At 45.8% G+C, this 23,656-nt stretch overlaps 2 protein-coding genes across 5 annotated transcripts in view; one reads left to right on the forward strand and one right to left on the reverse strand.

Moving 5' to 3' along the window:
• LOC311032461 (protein mono-ADP-ribosyltransferase PARP12-like) overlaps positions 1 to 7,385 on the reverse strand; it is a 30,733-nt gene extending 23,348 nt beyond the window's left edge. For 2 of the 4 annotated variants that reach the window (XR_014599184.1, XM_084039250.1), the window contains exon 1: positions 7,086 to 7,385. Coding sequence is in view for 1 of the 4 variants with exons in the window: in XM_084039250.1 (XP_083895376.1) it covers positions 7,086 to 7,375 (290 nt within the window). In the remaining 3 variants the exon portion in view is untranslated. Of the gene's footprint in view, positions 1 to 5,741; positions 5,867 to 7,085 lie in introns of those variants that run through there. The other 2 variants (XM_084039251.1, XM_084039252.1) reach the window with 2 other exon arrangements.
• Positions 7,386 to 15,186: 7,801 nt separating this feature from the next.
• Positions 15,187 to 23,656, forward strand: part of etv6 (ETS variant transcription factor 6) — a 19,994-nt gene continuing 11,524 nt past the window's right edge. The window contains exons 1-2 of the mRNA XM_084039262.1: positions 15,187 to 15,660; positions 18,110 to 18,239. Coding sequence (XP_083895388.1) covers positions 15,631 to 15,660; positions 18,110 to 18,239 — 160 coding nt within the window. The 5' untranslated portion in view covers positions 15,187 to 15,630. The remainder of the gene's footprint in view (positions 15,661 to 18,109; positions 18,240 to 23,656) is intronic.

The following is a 23,656-nucleotide window of genomic DNA, read 5'->3' on the forward strand; positions in this document are numbered from 1 at the left end:
TATATATATATATAAAAAAAAAAAATCCTGAGTGAGGTTTTTTTCCACCATTCGGTAAAATATCCAAGATCTAGAATCTTGGAGACTGTGTTTGTAACCGGTAGTGCAGCTAGGTTTAAAGTCCGTGGGTTGGACGCCCGAAAAACGCTGTGAAGCTGCCAAGGATTCCTAGGTTTAAAGTCTGTGGGTTTGAGGCCCAAAAAGCACCGTGTAGCTGAATCCAGGGTCATCTCCCTCCCCTCCCTGGCTGTCTGAACCTCTGCGAACCAACAGATCATTGTTGCGAGCGTCAGAGAGAAAATGGAAGAAATCGGGCCAGCACGAGGACCTTACTCACTACCACCACCTCCTCTCTGACTTCACCTCAACTGTTTCGGCAGCTAAATCTGCCTTCTACCTGGCAAAGATCAACTCTTCTGCCTCCAACCCCAGGAAACTCTTCTCCATCTTCTCCTCCCTCCTCACCCCTCCCCCCCTTCCTCCCTTACTGCCGATGACTTTGCAACTTACTTCACCAAGAAAGTAAATGACATCAGCTCCTCATTCACACCTATTCCCTCCTAGAAGACATCTCCCCCAACTCTCAACTCGGATGGTCTAACCAGCTTTAGCCCCCTCACCTCTGAAGACGTTCATGCACTTGTTACATCTAACCGTGCCACCACCTGCTCCCTCGACCCGATTCCCTCCTCTCTTCTCCAGGACATCTCACACGACATCTTGCCATCTTGTCTGGACAACTGCACATCACCTCAAGCTTAACCTGAATAAAACCGAACTCCTCTTCATCCCAGGGAAAGACTGCCCTCGCATGGACCTGTCGGTCACTGTCGAGGGCATCACAGTATTGCCGTCGTCAACTGCGAGGAACCTGGGTGTAATCCTCGATGACCAACTATCCTGCACCCCCAACATCACTGCTGTGGCCCGATCCTGCAGATTTGCCCTCTACAATATCCGCAGGATTCGGACCTTCCTCACAAAGGATGCAACGCAGCTCTTGGTCCAAGCACTGGTCATCTCCCGCCTTGACTACTGCAACTCTCTCCTGGCCGGACTCCCGGCCTCTGCGATTAAACCATTGCAGCGTATCCAGAACGCTGCAGCACGCCTTATCTTCAATCTACCCAAATTCTCCCATGTGACCCCCCTCCTCCGTGACCTCCACTGGCAGCACGCATCCAATTCAAGACGATGACACTGGCCTTCAGGGCCATCAATGGAACGGCACCCATCTACCTTCAAACACTGGTCAAACCTCATGCCCCGAAGCGAGCACTTCGCTCCTCTACTTCAGCTGGCCGGCTGGTACCACCATCGCTGAAATCAAACAAATGTCGCTCAGCAAAGTCCAGACTCTTCTCTGTTCTGGTCCTCAGTGGTGGAACGAACTCCCGACTAATGTCGGGACAGCAGAGTCATTTGCCATTTTCCGAAAAAGGCTCAAGACTCACCTGTTCAGACTTCACCTCGACTCAACATAGCATGACCCACTAACATCCCCCCCCCCCCCCCCCCCCCCCCCAAAAAAAATACCCTTACCTATAGCACTCAGATCGTAGCACTGTTGCTCTTGAAGTACTACTTTACTCAGATGAGGACCTAACACTTGTTCTATTTTTTAGCTCTTACTTTATCAGCAATGATACGTTGTGGTTTCTTTGTTTCCTTCTTTTGACAAATGTACTTATTGTAAGTCGCTTTGGACAAAAGTGTCTGCTAAATGACCTAAATGTAAATGTTATCAAAAAAAGGAAAAGCACTATCACTCAGGTAAGACAAACGTAAGTTTTTTTTTGTGTGTGTATTTTTTTTTATTATTGTTAAAGTTGTTTGTGAGTATATATACAACCTATATAGAATACAATAGAATAGAGTGAACTAGATATAAATAAAATATGATGGGTAACAGCCATTCGTTTTGCGGCCGGATCACGGAAGCTGAGTATACGGGAGATAGAAAGTCGAACAGTAAAAGCAAGAGGAAGAAGATAGAAAGAAAAAAATAGAACAGGAAAAGCAGGAAAAGGAAGACAGGAATAAAAAACTAGAGTAGGAGAGAAAAGAAAAAGAAGTACCCAAACAACAAATTCTAATCTTTGTCTTGTTCTTTATTCTCGCCGAGAACAACGGAGAGATGATGACGAAGTCCCTCTGGATCCGACGCCTGTCCCTCCCCCTACCCGGATCAGCCTCATCTGCGGCCACCTCCACTCCACCCCAGGCCGGTACATGTTCCGGCCTCCTCCGGGCCGCCAGAAGCCTCCGATCCGCAAATACCAGGGCACCCGTGGGACGCAGAACAAGGGGGTAAAACCCGTAGCGAGGGTGCACCGAGAAAGCGGGGTGGATGGAGGAGGACGAGGAGGAGGGGCAAGAGGCAGAGGACTCGAGATTCATCTCCCCGGCACCGAGAATCACCACCTGCATGACTATCTCAGTATCATGGTGTAATGAGAAGTAGAGCTTAATTCGGGCCCAGAAAATCAAGCCCGACCCTACCCGAGCGCGTTCTGTCTGAACCCGGACCGACCCGACACATTAACTGTAATTAAGAGCCCGAGCCCGATTTCAACCAGACAATTATTTTTCATGCATGAGGCTGCTGTATGTGCATATCCGTGGGAAGTGGGGGTGCGGCTGCACCGCTACTCAGTCACAAAAATATACATATAATTTTAAAGGCTATGTTAGTGCCGCGATTAGGATATGACTGGACAAAGCCGACGCCTATCGCCTCCTCCCACTAGTCACTTGAAATGATCCCGTACCTCGGACTTTCCTGATGACTTGCTCAACGTTAATTCTCCTGTTTTTAATTTATCCTTTATGTCTCTAAGTTACATGTTGCACTTTAGCGTAACTCCTTTATTCTTTGATTTAGCTGCACAGAGCGGAACCGTTATGAATGATGCGTGCGCATTATGTGTAGCGTCTTTTTTTTTTTACTTTGTGTAACTTTGTACACATTTCTTACGTAGACCTACTCTGCTAAACATATAACCAATAATATTTAACGTTTATGCCTAGCCTTCAGATTAGGGGAGAAGGCTAGGCATAAATGCAATGATAGAAAAAAAAAAGAAAAAAAAAGAACGAACGAACGAACACAAACGCTTGTTTAAAGTAGGGCCCGACCGATATGGTTTTTTCAGGGCCGATACCGATACCGATATTTATGAAAATGGGAGGCCGATAACCGATATGTGCAACCGATAAATAGAAGAAAAAAATTCTCGAATAAATTAAAAATGGCACACACTGACTCGAACTTCCATTAAGTGTTTTTAATAGTACACTACAACGACATGAGTGCATATATTGTCTTATTTTATCAAGTAAAATATAAGTTATAGGTTTACTCAACAGCCTGGTAGTTCATAAATTCAGGTAGAAATAGGTTAACTCAGAGTTCCACAGCTTATCAAAAACAATCCTTATTTTATTAACATAGGCTGCCTAAGGGCGCGATCAGTAGCGTGCCTCGGCACGATTGCCCCAGGGGGGTCCCCAACGGCTTTGCATTCACACTGCTCCAGCCCAAACGGGCTTTGGCCCGTTAGCCCGTTAGCCCGGTTGTACAAACGTCATCACGTCCTAATACTACACATGCATGGCTTGATGTTGTTTTGAAGGAGCGCCGTCTCTGCATATATTTATATTAAACACTCGACCTGCATCAGCGAATGTGCGCACGAGCGGATCTGTGCGAGCAGGCAGCTCGAGGAAAGCGGATTTTGGACGGAGAAACACAGCGGCATTTTTCTTATAAATGCACCGGTCCGGTTCCGGTACCGGTCCGGTTCCGGTCACACCACGAGTCTAAAGAGTGCAACAGCTTGTCAAAATACAGTGTCAACTCCGTGTTTTCAAAGTAGAAAGCGACATTGTGGTGGTTTAACGAGGCGGAACGGCATCAGAACAACATCAAGCGTGTAAAGTACACGAAAAACGTAGCGGGAGCGCGCGGCGAGGATTGTTGCGGCCGCGCATCTTGCGGAGAAAGTCTACTGTGCTGCGCGGAGGCGCTCCTAATGTAAATGATTATTGATTTATGAATTAATTGATAGGTAGCTTATTTTTGGAGTATTGATTTATTTTTTTTGGCCTGGCGGCAGGTCTCCTTGGCCTGGCGGCAGGTCTCCTTGGCCTGGCGGCAGGTCTCCTTGGCCTGGCCTGTACAATGGTAGGGGAAACACTGCTTACCTCGAAGGAAATGTGTTTTCTCTGCTTTAAGTTGTATCCGCACGCAGCACCGTCCTTAGCCCCACGTGGCCGTCTAGAAACCGCTCACGAGTCACAGGGAGCGTGAAGGCACCCCGCCCCGCTTGCAGCCTTGCGTGTTGATTGGTTGTATTCCGTGTGCCAAACCAATCAGATGCTGTGACGGGCGAGGCAACTTGGCAAGGCTCATGAATTCCAAGTGGCAAGAGCGGAAGGCGCGTTCAGAACGAAACGGCTGCAAAATTGGTTGTGAAAATTATATGAACTTATCGGTGGGAATTTATGGAAAGTATGGCCGATACCGATATCCCTAAAATGTTAAATATCGGCCCGATATATCGGTGCGGCCGATAATCGGTCGGGCCCTAGTTTAAAGGCCCGGCCCGACCCAGCCCGAGGGTGGTGGGAAATTTCGGCCGGATCGGGCTCGGGCAGAGAAGATAAACTCTAATGAGTTTGGTGATGTCGTCTGAGCCTTACGTCATCATTTTTAATTAGTCACGGTAATCCCGTATACCGGGGTAAAATAGGGAGGAGGTTTGACGGTATCAAAATTTGGATACCGCCCTACTCTACACTGTATACGTCTGAGGTTTCCCCGCAGCGCTAATTTCAAGCATAGCAGACATGTCTCTTCAGAAAGTGTTTATTTTGGCAAATAATACAATAACAATAAAATACACAAAATACTAAAATCACAACATTTTTTAAAGTGTAGAGCAGTGTGTGATCAATAGATCGGAGTGTTTGATGTTTAGTCATCTGCAGGTTGGACCTCCGTTCAATATCGCCGATGTCCGACAGCTCTACAAACACAAACCAGAGAACAGCGGTTTAATCACAGACGTGTCCACGGCGCCGTGAACACAGATGTTAAGTCACGTTGGTAGTTGGTAACGTTTAGTGAGCCAACGGCAGTCAGAAAGTGGCATGCTAACGTTGTTAGCAATATCCTGCTAGCTGGCTAGCTAGCCAGTCAGCTTACATTACCAGAGGAAGCATAGCCACTAGTTGCTGCTGTTACGAACGTAATCACTAGCTTGGTAAACTAAACAGAAATGTGTCGTTGGTTAGCAACGAGGTGAAACAATTTAAAAGTGAAACTTACCGGGAACAGTAACGTTAGTAAAACTCCGCAGCGGCGTATTTTCCCCCGTTGCCTCGAGCGTTAACCCTGCCCCCAGCCCCTAACCTAAGCAAGACCTTCTCCTGGGCCGGTTCCAGCCCAGCAAGGAGTTGGGGCCGCTCAGGAACCAGTTTTCCTGGCCAAGAGCCAGGAAGAACTGGTTCGCGATTGGGCACCGGCTCCGAACCGGCCCTCAAAATGCCTCGGTGGAAAAGGGCCAACATAGAAGCTAACACAGACCGTAGCCGTAAAAATGAAACGCAACAGACCAGACCCGGACCGCCGTGCACGGCGCTCTGTCGGACACACGGCCCTGGGATCTGTCCGACCGGAGGCAGCAGAAGACGCACCAGAGCGCGTGAGACAGAGGGAGGATTGTCTCCAGCTTCACCTGCACAGGGATTTATTCACGGAGCACCAGCCGATCACCCAGCACCATGACCGGTATGTTGGGCTGCACTCTCCGCGCAAGCTGTGGGTCCGTGCTCTCCGTGCCGCTCTCGTGCGTGCTCTCAGTGCACGCTATGGGTCTGTCGGTGTCCGTGATGTTGGTCCACACTCTCCATGCTTGCTGTGGGTCCGTGCGTGCTGTGGGTGTGTGCATGCTGTCGGTCAGTGTAGGTCCGTGCTGCTGTCAGCCTGGGCTGTCAGTCCTGATGTCCATGCTCTCGTCAGCGCTCTCCGTGGGTCTCTCTGGTTGGCGCTGTCTGTCCGCTTTCTCCGTCCGCTGTCGGCTCTCAGCGCTGTGTTGCGAAATGCCCCCCTTTCGGATCTCCTATCATAGTGCAGAGGAGGGGCTTATGCAAATGACTCCTTTCGTTAAGTAAAGAAAGGAGCTAAATCTGAACAGCCTATAGGAGCACCGTTTAACCAGAGGGTGGGCTGCAGAGACCATGCAGGAATTGCTTGTTTTCCTCATCCTGGCAGTTGGCAGGCTCAGGGAGGACCAGTTTATTGGTGTAGAGACCAGAGAAAACGGACATATATATGGACACTTTAAATGAAACTTCGAAAAACCTGCGACGGCGTCGTTCTTCGTCGAAAAGCTTTAAAGGAGTCATCACCTGGAAATCGCAATTTCTCTTGTTAAAACATGCATATCTGTGTTTGACCTCAGTTGAAACTTGCCTGAAAGGCTGGAGTTTGAAAGTGGCGCCGTTTTTTCGCTTCTGCTCTTTTTCCGAACAGGAATAGCACACAAGGGTGTGCATTCCTAAAGCACGAGATTTTGATTCTGCGCCTTCGGTGACGTCACCGTGGCGGCTACTTGCATAAGCCCACCCCTCTTTCACCACCCAACCCCCCCCCGTCCGCTACCTGAAATCGCCGAAGCGCCGCCATTATGTTTTGGAGTCTGCATGCAGGCAAGCCCCCCCGGCTCTGTCCTTCCTGCGGCGAATCAACGCGCGCCTCATTACATATTATACAATGCACATCCGGACCAGTCAAAACCTCGCGCGTAATCTCGCGTGATAAAATCGCGGTACGAAAAAGGGTCAGAACAAGCTCAATGTTTGATTAAAATTTTTTTTTTTTTTTCTAATAAGTTTTACGAATTGATCCAAAGCGATCCAAGGGGGGCTGGATACGTATAAAACCAGGTGATGACTCCTTTAAATACACGTTGAAAACACTGATTTCCACAATAAAGATTATTTAAAATACGAATCGGATGGAGCCGAAGGAGGCGCGGGCCTCTCCTCCTCCTCCTCCGGACCCCCAGACGTTCGCTCACCTCGTCTGACCGAAGCGACAGATTCCGCCCAGTAAGAACTTCTTACACAGATGCAGCTCCTCGCACGATTCGCGGCACTCCTTGACTCGGCACAGCTTCAGCCGGGTCCGGGCCACCACCTTCGGCTGCTGGAACGGGCAACACAGGGCGAACTTCTCCCGGTTAAGGATGCTCTCTTTGACGGCATCGCTCGAGCCGAGGTTGAACAGCAGGTACTCGTTGTCGACCGCTCCTTGATTGGCGCAGATGAACTTCAGTATTTCCAGCTCCATCGTTTTTGTTTCCGCCATCTCTCCTCCTTCCTCCTCCGAACAACACAAGACAACAGCGGAGGTGCTGCTGAGTTCAACGCGGTGGGAAAGTCCGGTATCATATCTGATGATTTGAAAACGAAACTTAACCGGTGGCCTATTCTAAGCATGGGACTGGTGCTGCCTTCACGTGGCATCGGGATTGTGGAAACTCACGAGTTGCTGACTCGGAAATGTACACGAACGCCCCTCAAGTCATTATTATTATTATATAATCCTCAGCCTCAACACATGGCTCCAGTCCTCCTGCACTGCCCACAACTTAGGTTTTATCGACAATTTTAATCTGTTCTGGAATCGTTCATACACGCCCCTCCCTCAGTGACCCCAGTGGCACAGGACAGTATTCATACCATCCCAACCATCATCTCACATAGACAATTGAAACCCAGGACTGTTTTTAGATCAAACTGTGTTTTTAACATTCCGATTGGAAAACGCGATGAGCGCACGTTCAGCACAGACGTTAAATTGGCTGTGCTGAATGTGCGCTCTCTTTTAAACAAGTCTTTTATCATAAATGATATAATTTTAGACAATAACCTGGACAGCATTTTCCTTACGGAGACATGGCTTGGCACTGATGCACCTGTTGTTCTCACTGAGGCTTCCCCACCGAATTTTAACTTTTTATTTTCAACTAGGGGGTGCAGAAGAGGGGGCGGCACTGCTTCAATTACAAAGAACAATATGAACACTAACGAAGTAGTTTTTAACAGTTACTCTTCATTTGAGTACCATGCCTTCGTTTTTAGCAGCCCACCTATTCTCTGTATAACAGTCTACCGACCACCCCAGTACTCCACTTCATTCATCAGGGAATTTTCAGAACTTTTATCAATTATTCATACCACTTTTAACAGAATTTTAATAACCGGTGATTTTAATTTACACGTGGACATCTCCTCAGACTCACTGTCTAGAGACTTTTTAAACCTTTTACACTGCCTTGATTTTAAGCAACATGTGACGCAGTCGACCCACAGCAGAGGGCGCACCTTGGACCTGGTTATATCTTATGGCCTGTCCATTGGTGCGCCCTCTGTTGTGGACCTGGCTGTATCTGACCACTTTTGTGTGTTTTTTACAATCACCAGTTTTAATCAGCGGGAGGCCCCGGTGAGAACAGTGAAGAAACGCTACCTAACTTCTGAAGTGGCTGCAAATTTTATTCAGATATTACAAAGCACTCCTGCCGAAATTTTACCAGCACCCTGCGATTTTATCACTGACAATTTTAACAATAAGATAAAGTCAACACTGGACTCAGTGGCTCCACCTTTTATTAAAACAATTAAAACAAGACCTACACCACCATGGAGAACCGAGGACATTAAAAAACTCAAAAGGGAATGCAGGAGTGCTGAAAGGAGATGGAGGAAATGCAAGTTAACTGTTCACTATGAAATTTTACGTCAACACCTCAAAATTTACAATAACGCAGTCAAACAAGCAAGAATCTCCCACTTCCAAAAATTGATCACTGATCATAAAAATAACCCCAAATTTTTATTCTCCACAATCGATCTTTTAACAAACACAAATTTTAAAAAATCCTCTAAGACACCAGATAACGTCCTTTGCGAGGACTTTGCAGACCACTTCAGAAGAAAAATCAATGACATCAGATCCAGTCTTTTATCCCAACAGCTTTTAACACCTGGATCATTGCTTTTACCGGAGGAAACACTGGAGAGTTTTGCCCTGGTTGATGCGAGGACACTTGGTCGAGTTTTCTCCCAGGTAAAGCCCACAACCTGCCTTTTAGATCCAATTCCCACACCGTTTTTTAAAACACTCTATGGATTCTTTGAGGAACAGCTGTTGTATTTGGTGAATTGCTCTCTTCAGACGGGTGTCTTCCCCACCTCCTTTAAAACGGCGGTGGTGAAGCCCCTTCTGAAGAAGAGTGATTTAGACCCCAATGTCTTAAATAACTACCGGCCTGTATCCAACTTACCATTTTTAAGTAAAATTTTGGAAAAACTTGTTTTTAATCAAGTAAATGATTTCTTAAACTCAAACCATATTTTAGAGACTCATCAGTCTGGTTTTAGGAGGAACCACAGTACAGAGACAGCACTTTTAAAGATTTTAAATGACATCAGGTGTAATTTAGATAATCATAAACTCACAGTCCTGGTACTACTGGATCTAACCGCCGCCTTCGATACAGTAGACCATCACATTTTATTAAATAGACTGAGGAACCTGGTCGGCCTCTCTGGTACTGTTTTTAACTGGTTCACGTCCTACCTTACTGATCGAAGTTTCTTTGTAAGTATGGATACATGTTCCTCAGAAACCCATAAGATAAAGTGTTGGGTTCCCCAAGGGTCAATTTTAGGTCCAACTCTTTTTAACCTTTACATGCTTCCCCTTGGGGACGTCATCAGGAGACACGGCATCAGCTTTCATAGCTATGCTGACGATACGCAACTGTACATGGCTGTGTCTCCTGATGACACAGGGCCAATTGATGCCCTTTTTAACTGCATTGTAGACATCAAGTCATGGATGGCAGCAAACTTCCTACAGCTCAACCAGGAAAAAACAGAGGTTTTAGTCATTGGTCCTGAAGGCCAGAGAGAGAAACTTTTACCAAAGTTACAGGATTTTAAACCCTCAAAATCTATAAAGAATCTGGGTGTGATTTTTGACTCTGAGCTCACTTTTATTCCACACATCAAAAACATAACAAAGATAGGTTTTTACCATCTTAAGAATATAGCCAGAGTCCGCCCGTTTCTCTCTCAGGCCAGTACGGAGGTGCTGATGCATGCTTTTATCTCATGTCGTTTAGATTATTGTAATGCCCTGCTCTCTGGTCTTCCCAAAAAGAACATGTACAATTTACAACTACTACAGAACTCAGCCGCACGCGTGCTGACGAGGACCAGAGGGCGGGAGCACATTACACCAGTTTTAAAATCGCTGCATTGGCTCCCTGTGCGCTTCAGGATCGATTTTAAGGTTCTTTTACTAGTTTTTAAATGTCTTAATGGTCTCGGGCCTTCTTATTTGTCTGCACAAATTTTACCCTATCAACCCTCGCGGACCCTGAGGTCCTCCGGTGCTGGCCTTTTAACCATACCACTAGTCAGAACCAAAACACACGGGGAGGCGGCATTCAGTTACCATGGCCCCCGATTGTGGAACAGCCTGCCGGAGAACCTCAGGGCCGCAGAGAATGTTGATGTTTTTAAAAAGAGGCTCAAGACCCACCTTTTTAATCAAGCTTTTAACTGACTTGTTTAATTCCTTTTATGCTTCTTACATTTTTTATTATTATTCTATTTTATATTATCTATTTTAGCTTATCCTGCTTTACTGTTTTATATATTTTATTTATTTTTATTGTTTTATTTATTGGGTCTATTTTACTTTATTTTATACATCTTTATGAATTTTACTGTTTTTGTTGTTTTATTGTTTTATTCCCTCAGATTTTAGCTTCTACCTTTTACCTTATTTTACTGTTTTAGCCCCTCGATTTTCCAGTGTTTCCTCCTGGGGGCCTACCACACCGGGAGTTGTTTCTGGTTCAACGTTGGGGGTGCTGTCCTGTGGACGGCCATGGCCCGGGTGGTTGGAGAGCTCTACACCGTGGTGTGGAGCCTCCTGTCTGCCTGGGCTGGGGTGGTCCCTGTGGCGGCGCCCCCTGCAGGCATGGACCATGATTCCTCTCGGTGTGTACGGCCCCCAAAGGTAGCTTCTTCCTCACCTCAGATCTCGATGCCCAGCCATGTCTCCTCAGCAACAGTTAGTGTTTGTGTGTGGGTGTGTATTTGTGTGTGTATGTTTATGTGTGTGGGTGTGTATGTCTCTGTGTATCTCTGTCTATATATTTGTGGGGGTGGGAGGTTTTGGTTTCGTGGTGTTCTTTGTTGCTCACATCTTGTTTTGTTTTTGTTTTGTTCGCTTTTATTTTTTGTGAGGCACTTTGTGCTACTATATGTATGAAAAGTGCCATATAAATAAAGTCTGATTTGATTTGATTATTACGAGTGGTAAATCATTTTTATACTCGAGTCTTCGAGTTGGGGTGATGTGAGCCTAGTGCAACAAGTATTAGCTATATATATATACAGTGTTGGGAGTAACGCGTTACAAAAGTAATGCATTACGTTTTGCTGTAACGCGGTAATGTTACAAAAAAAAAATCGGTAATATTTTACTCGGTACAATTCTCAGTAACGCGCGTTACAATGCATTTTAAACCCGAGATCAATTGGTGTGTTGTTTTTATACAAATTTGCCAAAAGTGTGAAAGCCGGTCCGTGTAACTCTACACTATGTTAATTAAGCGCTGTTGTTAGCAGGCTCCATGAGCTGGACAGCGACTCATGGAGCGGCTCCCGGTTGGTCAGAGCGCAGCTGACCGTCACACTGGCACACGCTGTTGTGAGCTTCAAGCGCTTTTCACACAGCATTGAGGGCATGAGGACCCACTTTTTGGCCGGGCTCGATTGCCTATTTACGGGCAGGATTCCGGGCGGCGCGTGTTTACCGTCCGCCGGAGGGTCCACATGTGCGGATCCGCGGAGCTGTGTGGGCATGAGGCCCGCATGAGGCCCGACTTCCCAGGTACTGGATGGGTGCATACTGAAATGTGCATTTCATTTAATTCTGATGTTATTCTTATCTTGTTTAGCTATTGTTAAACTAAAACGGGCCCACGTTTACAAGTTGCTACTGACTTTTCAGTATCAGAAAGCACTGTCCTGGTTTACATAAGACATGTTATTAATGTCCATGCACTTTAATGTGTCCAGCTGGACAGTGTTTATTCATTTGTACATTGTACGAAGTTTTGGAATTTATTTTTGATGCATATTTTTTCTTTTTCAGTCACATATCGTGATATATCGTTGATGAAATTTCTTGCAATATATCGAATATCGCAGATATCGTGTATCGTGATATTATCGTTATCGTGGGCCAAATATCGTCACAGTATCGAATCGTGAGTTACCCGTATTGTCCCACCCCTATCCAGGATGGCACATCAATGCGAGCTGTGGCAAGAAGGTTTGCTGTGTCTGGTCAGCGTAGTGTCCAGAGCATGGAGGCGCTACCAGGAGACAGGCCAGTACATCAGGAGACGTGGAGGAGGCCGTAGGAGGGCAACAACCCAGCAGCAGGACAGCTACCTCCGCCTTTGTGCAAGGAGGAACAGGAGGAACACTGCCAGAGCCCTGCAAAATGACCTCCAGCAGGCCACAAATGTGCATGTGTCTGCTCAAACGGTCAGAAACAGACCCCATGAGGGTGGTATGAGGGCCCGACGCCCACAGGTGGGGGTTGTGCTTACAGCCCAACACCCTGCAGGACGTTTGGCATTTGCCAGAGAACACCAAGATTGGCAAATTCGCCACTGGCGCCCTGTGCTCTTCACAGATGAAAGCAGGTTCACACTGAGCACATGTGACAGACGTGACAGGGTCTGGTGACGCCGCAGAGAACGTTCTGCTGCTTGCAACATCCTCCGGCATGACCGGTTTGGTGGTGGGTCAGTAATGGTGTGAGGTGGCATTTCTTTGGAAGGTCGCACAGCCCTCCATGGGCTCGCCAGTGGTACCCTGACTGCCATTAGGTACCGGGATGAGATCCTCAGACCCATTGTGAGACCATGCTGGTGCACTGGGCCCTAGGTTCCTTCTAATGCATGACAATGCTAGGCCTCATGGGGCTGGAGTGTGTCAGCCGTTCCTGTATGATGAAGGCATTGACGTTATAGACTGGCCTGCCCGTTCCCCAGACCTGAATCCTATTGAGCACATTTGGGACATCATGTCTTGTTCCATCCACCAACGCCACGTTGCACCACAGACTGTCCAGGAGTTGGCGGATGCTTTAGTCCAGGTCTGGGAGGAGATCCCTCAGGAGACCATCCGCCACCTCATCAGGAGCATGTTGTAGGGAGGTCATACACGTGGAGGCCACACGCACTACTGAGCTTCATTTTGACTTGTTTTAAGGACATTACATCAAAGTTGGATCAGCCTGTAATGTGTTTTTCCAAATCCAAAACCTCCATGGGTTAATAAATTTGATTTCCATTGATCATTTTTGTGTGATTTTGTTGTCAGCACATTCAACTATGTAAAGAACAAAGTATTTAATAAGAATATTTTATTCATTCAGATCTAGGATGTGTTATTTTAGTGTTCCCTTTATTTTTTTGAGCAGTGTATATATATATATAGCCTCCAATTCGTCCTGACAACAGGGCACTTGAACGCGACATTCTGGGAAGAGTAGAATCAGGTGTTGAAGTAGGATCTTCCGACTAGCACAATGCAGCACGATGCTGTAACGCTGCTTTCCTCCGCTAGGGGGAGTCGCAGTGTCATGTGATCTCCCTCTCTTTTATAGATGATCTGTCCTATTGAACATGCTATAAATTCAGATTAATCTTGAGATATCTGTCCTGAACAGTAAAGACAGAGAAAAGATTGCATCTGTTTTATGTTTTTATCTGTTTATGGTTTTGTTGGAGTACCAGGCATGAAACAAGATCTAAACGGTAATTATGCTGCTAAACAAAAAGAAAGAAAGTAATTTGGAGTCATCACATTGATCACTTACTTAATCATTTAGGTCAAGTAACACATTGGAACTACAACAGTTGGTTAAAGCTGTTTTACGTGCTGCAGTCGTTTCTAAAAGAATAATAATCATTGGAAAAAAAAGACGATTTGTATCATTCGAATCAGATTATTAACATTATTTAACACCTTGCTAAGAAATGATATGCCGTTTCCCCCTTCCTGCCTTTAATTTGTCAGCCATCATAGATATTATATATTGAACACTGCAACATCTGTAAGGGGAACTTCAGCTGATGAACGGTGGTTACTATGGAAATTACTGTACAATCTATTTAAAGCAGTATTGAAAAGATTTTTTTTGGCCACTTGGAGGCAGCGGAACCAACTTAACTGTCAACTTTAGGAGTCCTTAACTATGAGATGTGCTCAAACACAACCTCAATAACATTAATTTGGAGTCTGCTTCCCTTCTAGCTCTGCTTATGTACTCTTCAGACAAAACACTGATTGTTGCAGCTTTAATATTTCTCAGCTGCGTCTGAATTTCAATTTCAATTTTTGTTTACATTTCTGGAAAGCTCGACCAAGCTGGATGACCTCAAAACTGGTCAAAAGACCTCACCTAAAAGCCCCCCCCTGATAATTTAAGTACTTTATTATTTTTTTGTGTTTTTCTGCTAATACATCACAAAGTAAGTTATTTAAGATGTTCCAGTACCAGTTGGTTGCTACAGATAATCACCATGACAACAAACGTTTTAAAGCAGAGTATATTCCCTTTAGTCCTGCATGCTATACAACATTTAATTACCCCCCCCCCCCCCCCCCCCCCTCCCAGTATTACTCTATTATAAAGGGGGGGGGGGGGTTATATTGTATCTCTTGAAGCTACATGCTAAATGTAATTATTACCCCCCCCCCTGACGTGTAATTAAAGCACGGCGGTGAAAACCTGTTGCGTAATCTATGGAGCTTTGATTAAATAAATAAAAACATACAGAGAAACTACAAAATATAGAGAAACTAGTGCCGTCTGTGTGTGTGCGTGCGTGTGTGTGCGTGTATGTGCGCGTGCCTGTCTGCAACCGCGAGCTGCTGTGACTTCCTGCTTCGGGTTTCCCTTTAAAAGGGGGCAAGGCTCGATGCTGGGAATTCACGTCATTTCGCCGTTTTACACACATCCAGATCAATGAGAGAGAGAGAGACAGAGAGACAGAGAGAGAGAGAGAGAGAGAGACAGAGAGACAGAGAGAGAGAGAGAGAGAGAGAGAGAGAGAGAGAGAGAGAGAGAGACAGACAGAGAGAGAGAGAGAGAGAGAGACTGGCTCTTCCAGGAAGGGATTATTAACCAGCACGCTGCCGACGTATGAAGGGAAAACACACGCAGACAAAAGAAGTTTTCACGCCGACAGTCGCGCTATGGAGCCGGCCAGCAGATAGAAAACAACACAACAAACAAACACAACGAGAGAGCCGGGATATGTGAAGAGAACAAACGGAACCAACGAAACAACTTCTAAGCGCGACGACGAAGAAGAAGGAGAAGAAGAAGAAGAAGGAGAAGAAGGAGGAGAAGAAGAAGAAGGAGGAGAAGAAGAAGAAGGAGGAGAAGAAGAAGAAGCGCGCTGCCGGGAGACAGAGACGGAAAGTGGAAGGAGGAGAAGAAGTTGCCGGGAGATCATGTCTGAATCCTCCTCCGCTGCCAGCAAGGTAACGCGCTCCTCTTTGTCCACTTTTTTACACCATTTTATTTTCTGTTGTACGGTCGCGTGCATCGAACCTTCTTCTTCGCAGACGTTGGTGGGGAAGCTCGCGAGCTGCGAGCCGCGAGCGCCATTCAGTTTGTTTTGCTAGTCATCTGTTGCTCGCGGCTTTTTTTTTTTTTTTTTTTTAGTTCGCCTCCACTCCTGCTGGAAGAAATCGTGACCGTGTATGACGCGCTAATAAATAAATAAATAAATAAATACAATAAAAAGTGACGGAGGGCTGTGACGTGTTGTTACCTGCACGTAACGCGTTTAGAAAGGCGGGCGGTGAAGCATCAAAGCGGCCACAACAGCGCGGTGGTGGTGGGGATGAAGAGGAGCCACACACACACACACACACACACACACACACACACACACACACACATACACACACACACACACACACACACACACACACACACACACAGCATAATGCAATTAGAGGGAACGTGTAATAAATGCTCTATTCGTGTGGATGGAGGAATGAATGGCAAGTCTTTATTTTAGGGGAGTGTATTAAACGTATAGACTAACTGATGAGTTAAATCATCTTTAGCTGCATGCCTTGCTTTAAAAAAATAATTAAATAGATAATTTAGTGTCATTATGTGTGAGAAAGAGCAGCACATACTTCCAAAATAATATTTGCAGATCAAAGCTGCGACATAAATTCCCGATTAAATGAGCAAAAGAGGCAAATCTTTGCAGGCTCTGGCTCGCCAGACATTTTTTTTTACTATTCTTTTGACCTTTCCGTTGATTGACAGGTTGATTGTCGATATGATCGTGAGTTGCAGCCCTAATGGGACCATTATAGGAATATTATTTGGGAAGTGGAGGTCAGCCTCGATGCGAGCCGTCCAATGAAGGGTTTAAGAGCGATCAACAGGACTCCCCTTCACGCTGAAGCCCACGTCTGTGATGTGCACGGCTTTGTCCTGGCCTGCCCTCTTCACCTTTTCACCAGTCCTGTTTTTTTCCCCCCTAGACAACTGAATTGTGTAGAAAGCGGTTGTGGGGAGAGAAGCCTTTTCGCCTGTGAGCGGAGGAAATAAGACGACTGAAAGATTATTGCTCGGCTTCCACAGGAAATTCCTGGGGCATACAGTTGGTGTGCAGGTCTCGGAGTGGCTCCGGTGGTGACAGCAGGCTGAAGCTGAAGGGAAAAACGGCAACAACCCCAAAAAATATCAATAAATGAGCTTCATTTCCTCAATAAACTAAAGAGATTTGCCCTCATTAGCAGGAAAGGAAAGGAGGCAAGAGAAAACCTCACACCTCAACTCCTATTCAATAAGTGTACGATATCAGAGTGTCCTGAGGGAGCTATTAACTGTTCTCAACATGCTGATTTATTTGTCAGAATACGCGATTATTCAGTCTCACACAGTGGTCCAAATATCGTGAAATGTCATAAAGTCCCAGAGCTCGAGGCGTCAGATTCAACCTTAGAATGATATAAAACAGAGATGCAGCAAATGTCCTCATTTGGTGGAGCTGCAACCGGGGAATTATTATTACAGAAACACTTATCAGTTCTGGGTTTTTGTTCCTTAAAACATCCAAATACTCACCTGAATATCCTGAGTCCAGACGTGGATGGTTGTCAGCGCCCGGAGACGTTAACAGGTGTTTCTGTGGCAAAGACAGTCGGGAAAAACTGGAAGTTTATAAAGTGCTTCAACAGTAGCAAAGAGCCTGTAATGACTCATTAAGAAAAGGGCGCCGCATTCCCAGGATTTTTGGAATGTTGGTCCGACAAAAACAAAGCAATTTGTAGTCATCACGTCAAACTTGGGGAAGTTGTGACCTGTTAATAAACCTAATTAGTTGCAGCTCTAGTTATAGACTATAAACAAGGAGGTACGCACCCAAAACCGAGAACCGACCCGATACCAGCGCCCTTTAATTAATAAGCTTTAATTGTGTGGAAGTCATCTTTATTATATGTGTCCACGATCAGGCTCGACCTCAACATAATGTAAACATAAACATATATCGCCAAACCTAAAAGATTACAGATGATTTCATTTATTGAGTAAAAAAGCTCTTGGATGGAAATGTTTATTGAGCAAACGATTGATGCTAAAAAAAAATCCATCCGGATCGTTTCTGAGCCACTAATGCATCTCAAAGACGCCGCCGCGATCGCCATCTTTGCAAACAGAGCCGTTTGTTGGTTCAGCACTAAAGCATGTGTGGCATTCTGGGTATGTGCATCACCAGAATGTGAGCAGACGCAGCGTGACAGCGTGTCGGAGGCACGCACTCGGAGCCGAGGCCGAGGTGGCGTCGTGGGTGCACGGCGAGGTGAGGCGAGGCGAGGCGGCGTGGGGAGGCTGTTTGGGTTCAGGGCCGGTGCGGCGTGGAGCTTTGTGAGCCATGCTTTGTGTCTCTGTGTCTATTCATAGCAGGAGAGGAGCTCTTTCAGTCCTTCCGCGAACCCGCTGCCAAACTCCACTTCCTCCCCCGTCCATGCTCCCGCCGCGAGGCCAGCCAGCCGAATGGAGGACGAGCCTGCCAGGCTGCCTGCGCACCTGCGTGAGTCACACACACACACACACACACACACACACACACGAGCAGTGTATGATCATTTGAACCAGACATGTGATTTTCAGATCAGTGTTTTTTCTCCGTGAAAGTGTGTTTTTTTTGTCAATCAAACTTTTTCTTTGGGTTTTCTGTTGATCCGGTTTGAGCTTCTGTGATTGGCTGAGAGTTGCAATTCAAATGTGGCGAGATTTCACTTTAATGGTTAAATCCCATCGCATTATGACGGCGTAGACCTAACATGATCACATTACATCACAATATGTACGTACTGCATGAGCACTCAACACCCCCCTCCACTCATGCTGGAAGGCGTTGAAGCAGATCCGGGGTCAGACTCCTGAACCGTACACACCTCCACTGGACCAGAACTGACAGACCTATTGCACTGGAACAACCAGCAGTTACACAGAAGTCAGGCACAGATAATGTGGAGTGGAGGGAGGGGGGGCTGGGAAGAGAAAGGGATGAGGAAGTGGAGGGCTGGGGTTCAAGACCAAGACCCCCCTGCAGACGTTGGCAGGATTAAGGAAGTAATCTCAAGTGCAGCTCGTCAAAAACAGAATTGTGTCTGGACTCATGCTTCCAATTCATCTACGCCTGTAAGTTCTCTTCCTCGGAGGATCATGTTTTTATCAGACCCGTCCAGTACACGCCATGTTTACTTTACATTTCCCCCTGACCATCGAGTTAGAGCGTCCTTAAATGCACCGGCAAGGTGAAGTAGTCCCCGCTAGCTGCTGCACTCGGAGTAATTGAATGCCGGGAAAAGATAAAGGCGGTGAAACGTTCACCGTTATGGAATAAATTAGGTCTGAATTGCTTCCCACATCTCGGCTTTTGTTATCGATCCAGAAAGGTTGGGTGCTCAGTGACGGGTTAAGTCACCCGCTGTGTTGTCGACGCGGCGGCGCAGGTTGTTTAAATCGGGAATAACGGGCTCGAGTACTTTTCAAAAGCTTTAAATGAGCTATTGTTGTAAAAATGATATTCCTGCATCAGTTTGGTGACTTGATGATTCTTTACTTGTGCTTCTGTTGCATTATGTTTAAGAATTCACCCTTTTCCAACCAATTGTTTGGCAAAAGTTGCAAACTAAAATGTAAACAATGCATGATTTGAGAATGTGTGATGAGGTCTGTGGAGATTCTCAGCCCAGGTCGTGTTTATTGATTATCGACGACTGCTTTTTGTCTTTGTTTCCTCCACAAGGCACCTTTAATATTAAAGTATGATTTGTAGGCTTCAACCAGTATGAACAGCATGATTATGTCTCATAATCGTCCACTTTGAATCAGGATGAACGTACGAAGAAGACAACGCTGACACTTTTCAGGAAAAACCAAAATCGTAGGGGTCAGATTTAGAGATGAAACAAAAGCAGTCTGCAGGTGAGGCAGTTGAGGAAAAGCTCGATCTAAATACGTTTTCACCTTTCAATGAAGCATTGCTGGGACACTCATGCTTCATTTGCATGGGCTCGCCTGTTTGCCGAACCAATCACGGAGCAGGCGGGGCTGGAGCCGTGCCAAGAGATAGGATCGTTCAAAGAGTAACCCCCCGAGCTGCTGCGTGTCCGTCAATATTTAACCAGTTTACTGGCTTTTCTTCTAGCAAGTGTGAAGTTCAGGGTTTTTGTGGGGGGTGGGGGGGGGGCTTGGCTCTTGGCGGCTGAGGCTCAACGAGACGTACAGGAAACTCCCCCGGCCCACTTCCTCTTTTGCATTGTTGCAGAAAAAGGAAGAGCGCTCGGCAGGTCCGCGTGGAGTTTCCTGTCGAGTAAACCGATGGGTCAGTTCACATCCGCAGACATGCGCAAGTCCTACTTTGAGTCGTGCACATCTGCAGGGAAACGTCTTTCACATATTTTTTTTAATTTTTTTTATACGTTTCTGGCTGCTGCTGGTTCAGGATCCACTCAGACGAGACAGCAACTCGTCTTCGTCACCGAGCACGCACTCTAAAAACACCTCCGCTCATCCTTTCTCCTCCTGCCTGTCTAAACACACATGTGCTGGAAAACAAGCCGTCCATTAACCCCCGCACTCAGAGGGAGTTCTGTCCTGGAGGAGGAGGAGGAGGAGGAGGAGGAGGAGGAGGAGGGGAAAAAGACAGAAAGAAAAAGAATGAGGGAGGAAATTGCAGTGTGGGCAGAAATCCGCCTTCTCCATTTCCTGGGGAGGAAGTGGATTAGATCGGGGAGAGTTGCAGCCTTCTCCTCACACTAAAGAATGCTACCAGGCTGGATTTTAACCCCTTCAGCCAGACATCACACTGCACCACCCTCACCTTCTTCTCCAGCTACACCCCAAACATATTTTATTAACATGCTTTCTTATCTTTTCTTGTGCATTTCAGCAGGTTTTCCCATATTTTTCTTTCCATCTTCAATGTAAGAACCGTATTATTCCCATTAATCAGAATAGACATTTTAATATAAAAATATCTGATTGTTTGCAGTCAAAAGCTCCCAGATGCAGTATAGAAACATAATTATAGGATAAGATTCTTGTTTCTAATATGTAGAATAAACACAGTATAAATATACTTCATGTACACACAAACAGAACTGTAGGTACTTGAATTGGTGTAGTATAAAGTATTGTTCAGTGTAAGAACTATATGAAGGGGCTGCATGTATAAGTAGAGTCTTTTATAGAGATTATAACGAGAAGTGAAGAATTAAAGTCGAATTGCATTTCAAAGGCATTGACTTCCATCCATGATGTACTTCTGAATCAGTGTGTGGGCGCAAAATAGAAGAGGGACGACTCATAGTTAAACGATGAATAATACTTCCATTGTGCAATATATCTACGGAGAGACGACAACGACGTCAGGCAGCTCCCGCGTCCCGTTTTTTCTACGGTAGCCCAGAGCAGACAAAACCAAACGCTGCCTCTTTATAAGGCCTTTTGTGTTACGTCACCTCACAGATCCATCACGACCTTGCATGTTTAAACTCTTAATCTTAAAGGAATAGTTTGGAAATCGATATAATCTCACCTCTATAGTTAACCAGGTAATAGACAGAGCCACACTAAGACGCTGGGATTACACAGTCGTTAATTGTTTGTTCCATTGAGGCTTAAAGAAAACCATAGAAGGAATCATCCGGCGGTGTTGGTCTGCGATCAGACAGACGTACAGTTTTAAGCAGCGAGCGGAGGAGTGCCGTCAACCACCCGGCCTTCTTTCTGGTTTGGTGCCTGTCTTTGTCAAAAGAGATGAATACTATAAAAAAATAAAAGGCCGGGAGGGTTTTCGTCTCCTTCTCTTCGTAACGCGGCGGCGGCGTTTACAGACGGAGCTGGATTTGTCGGGTTTTTTAATTCGATCGCAATCCAGTCAGCACCACTCGACATGGCTCCCACGTACTCTTGAGCATGACGCAACTGAGAACCAGTCAGCGGGAAGACACTGAATTATTGAAAAGGTCCAAAAACACAAGGCGTTCCAGTGTTATTTAGCAATAAACAGGCAGGAGATGCAAAGACGAGCGCTTTAGAGGAAATATTTTACTGGAGAATTCGGAAAAAGAAAATCCATGTCCATGAAAACAAGACTAGTTTCCTTGGTGTGTGTGTGTGTGTGTGTGTGTGTGTGTGTGTGTGCACAGCTGGGTTTGCACGATGCACGCTTGTGCGAGTGGGTGGATGAGTGTGAGTGAATCTTGTGTCTTTGTGCAAAGCTTGCCAGAGGTAGTGTAGGTGTTTACTGTGTGTGTGTGTGTGTGTGTGTGTTACATACATGACTGCATCCCCCACCACCTTCCTTTGGTCTCTCTCTCTCTCTCTCTCTCTGTGGTATATTACCCATTTTACTGTGTGAGGGGAATTGGTGTTATAAAGAGTGTGTGTGTGTGTGTGTGTGTGTGTGTGTGTTTGGTCTTTCTGAGGGGAAATTTCCTGCCCCTGGAAGCAGCTCTTGTCCTCAGGAATTTCCTGAGTGGGCAGACGGCGCTTCCTGAATAAATGTTGTTGTTGTTGTGTGTGTGGTTGTGTGTGTCTGTGTGGTTGTGTGTGTGTGGTTGTGTGTGTGAACTCACTCTCTTTTCTCTTCTGAAAGGGAAACTGTTCTCACATGCCAGCTAGTGAGCCGAGCACAGCCCCCTCCTCTCTTCCTGTCCGCGACACCCTCCACATGGCGTTTCTGAAGGGGGGGGGGGGGCTCGTATTACTGACAGCATGTTGATTTAAGGCTTTAATAGGGAAAAGTCACAAAAGCCCAAATGGCCCCACTCTGATAAATATCCCGTTAATGAAATGCTTCTCCGTTGGCTCTGTAAACACGGCGGTGTGGTAGACGGCGGTGATGTGTTTTGAGTTCTCCGACATGTTTGGAATAAGAAAAAGAGGATGAGATGCCGGGTATTTAGCAGCGAACAGACCACCTACAGAAACTTCATCAACAGTCAGCTGTCGGCTTTTAAAGGGGCATTCCGGAGATTTAAAACTAAAGCAGCAAGGGGCTCAGATGTCCTGACTTCTAGTGCCCAATATAGTCCAAAACCTTCCCATAATGCAACACTTCCTCTCAATTCCATAGTAATTCCAATTCCTAATGCATTATATATTGATCTTTGTAGTATATGTTTTGGAAAATTCGAGTTCACTGCAGCAGCCACGATGTCGCCTGCTTTCCACCTGCTGATTAAAGGGGTACTTACCACTTAAGGTGGGCTGACCTTTAAGGTGGACCCACACTTTTCTCCTTTAAGTGACAAGCCGCTCCTCTGAGTTTTGGTCAGCTCTTTAAACTCTTATTGTTAATGGTTAATTATTAACGTCCCTTCGATGCCTCTTAAACCACTCGGTGACCGAGACGTCCTGATTTAGATCTGGAATTTTTTTTCTGGAAGTTGTCTCACCACTAACTAGATTTACATTTACATTTTTATTTTCAGCTGTGAATCATTTATATTTTGTTAACCACAGACCTAGAATTAATATGAAATGTGGGATTGTTCCCATTTTCTTTTTCAACAGCCACATTATAAATTAAGGAGACGACCTTAAGTCAAAGTGTTTCTTTTTTTTATACATGTGACAAAGACAGAACAGACACTACACAACGTTATTTTCACATGTCGTAAAAATCAGCGGAGTTCCCCTTTTAAACGACAGGTGATTCTGGGAAATGCGCAAAATTGTAGACTCACCATGAGAGACGATATTCTGATACGAGGACTTGGTTTCCACTTCAACCACTGAAAGTCCTTTTAGTTCTGCAACGTCAAACACTGAAATAAATGACAGGAATCAGTCACTGATGGATCCCAATGTGGGGAAGGGTCAGAAAGCAAAGAGGAGAAACCACCAGAGCTTTGGGATCACATAAGTTACACTGCAGAATATGCCGACTTCACATGGAAAGGGAAAAATAGAGTATAGAATAAGGGTGTG

This window comes from Eutrigla gurnardus (assembly GCF_963514095.1).
Source record: "Eutrigla gurnardus genome assembly, chromosome: 21".
NCBI classification, from domain to species: Eukaryota; Metazoa; Chordata; class Actinopteri; order Perciformes; family Triglidae; genus Eutrigla; species Eutrigla gurnardus.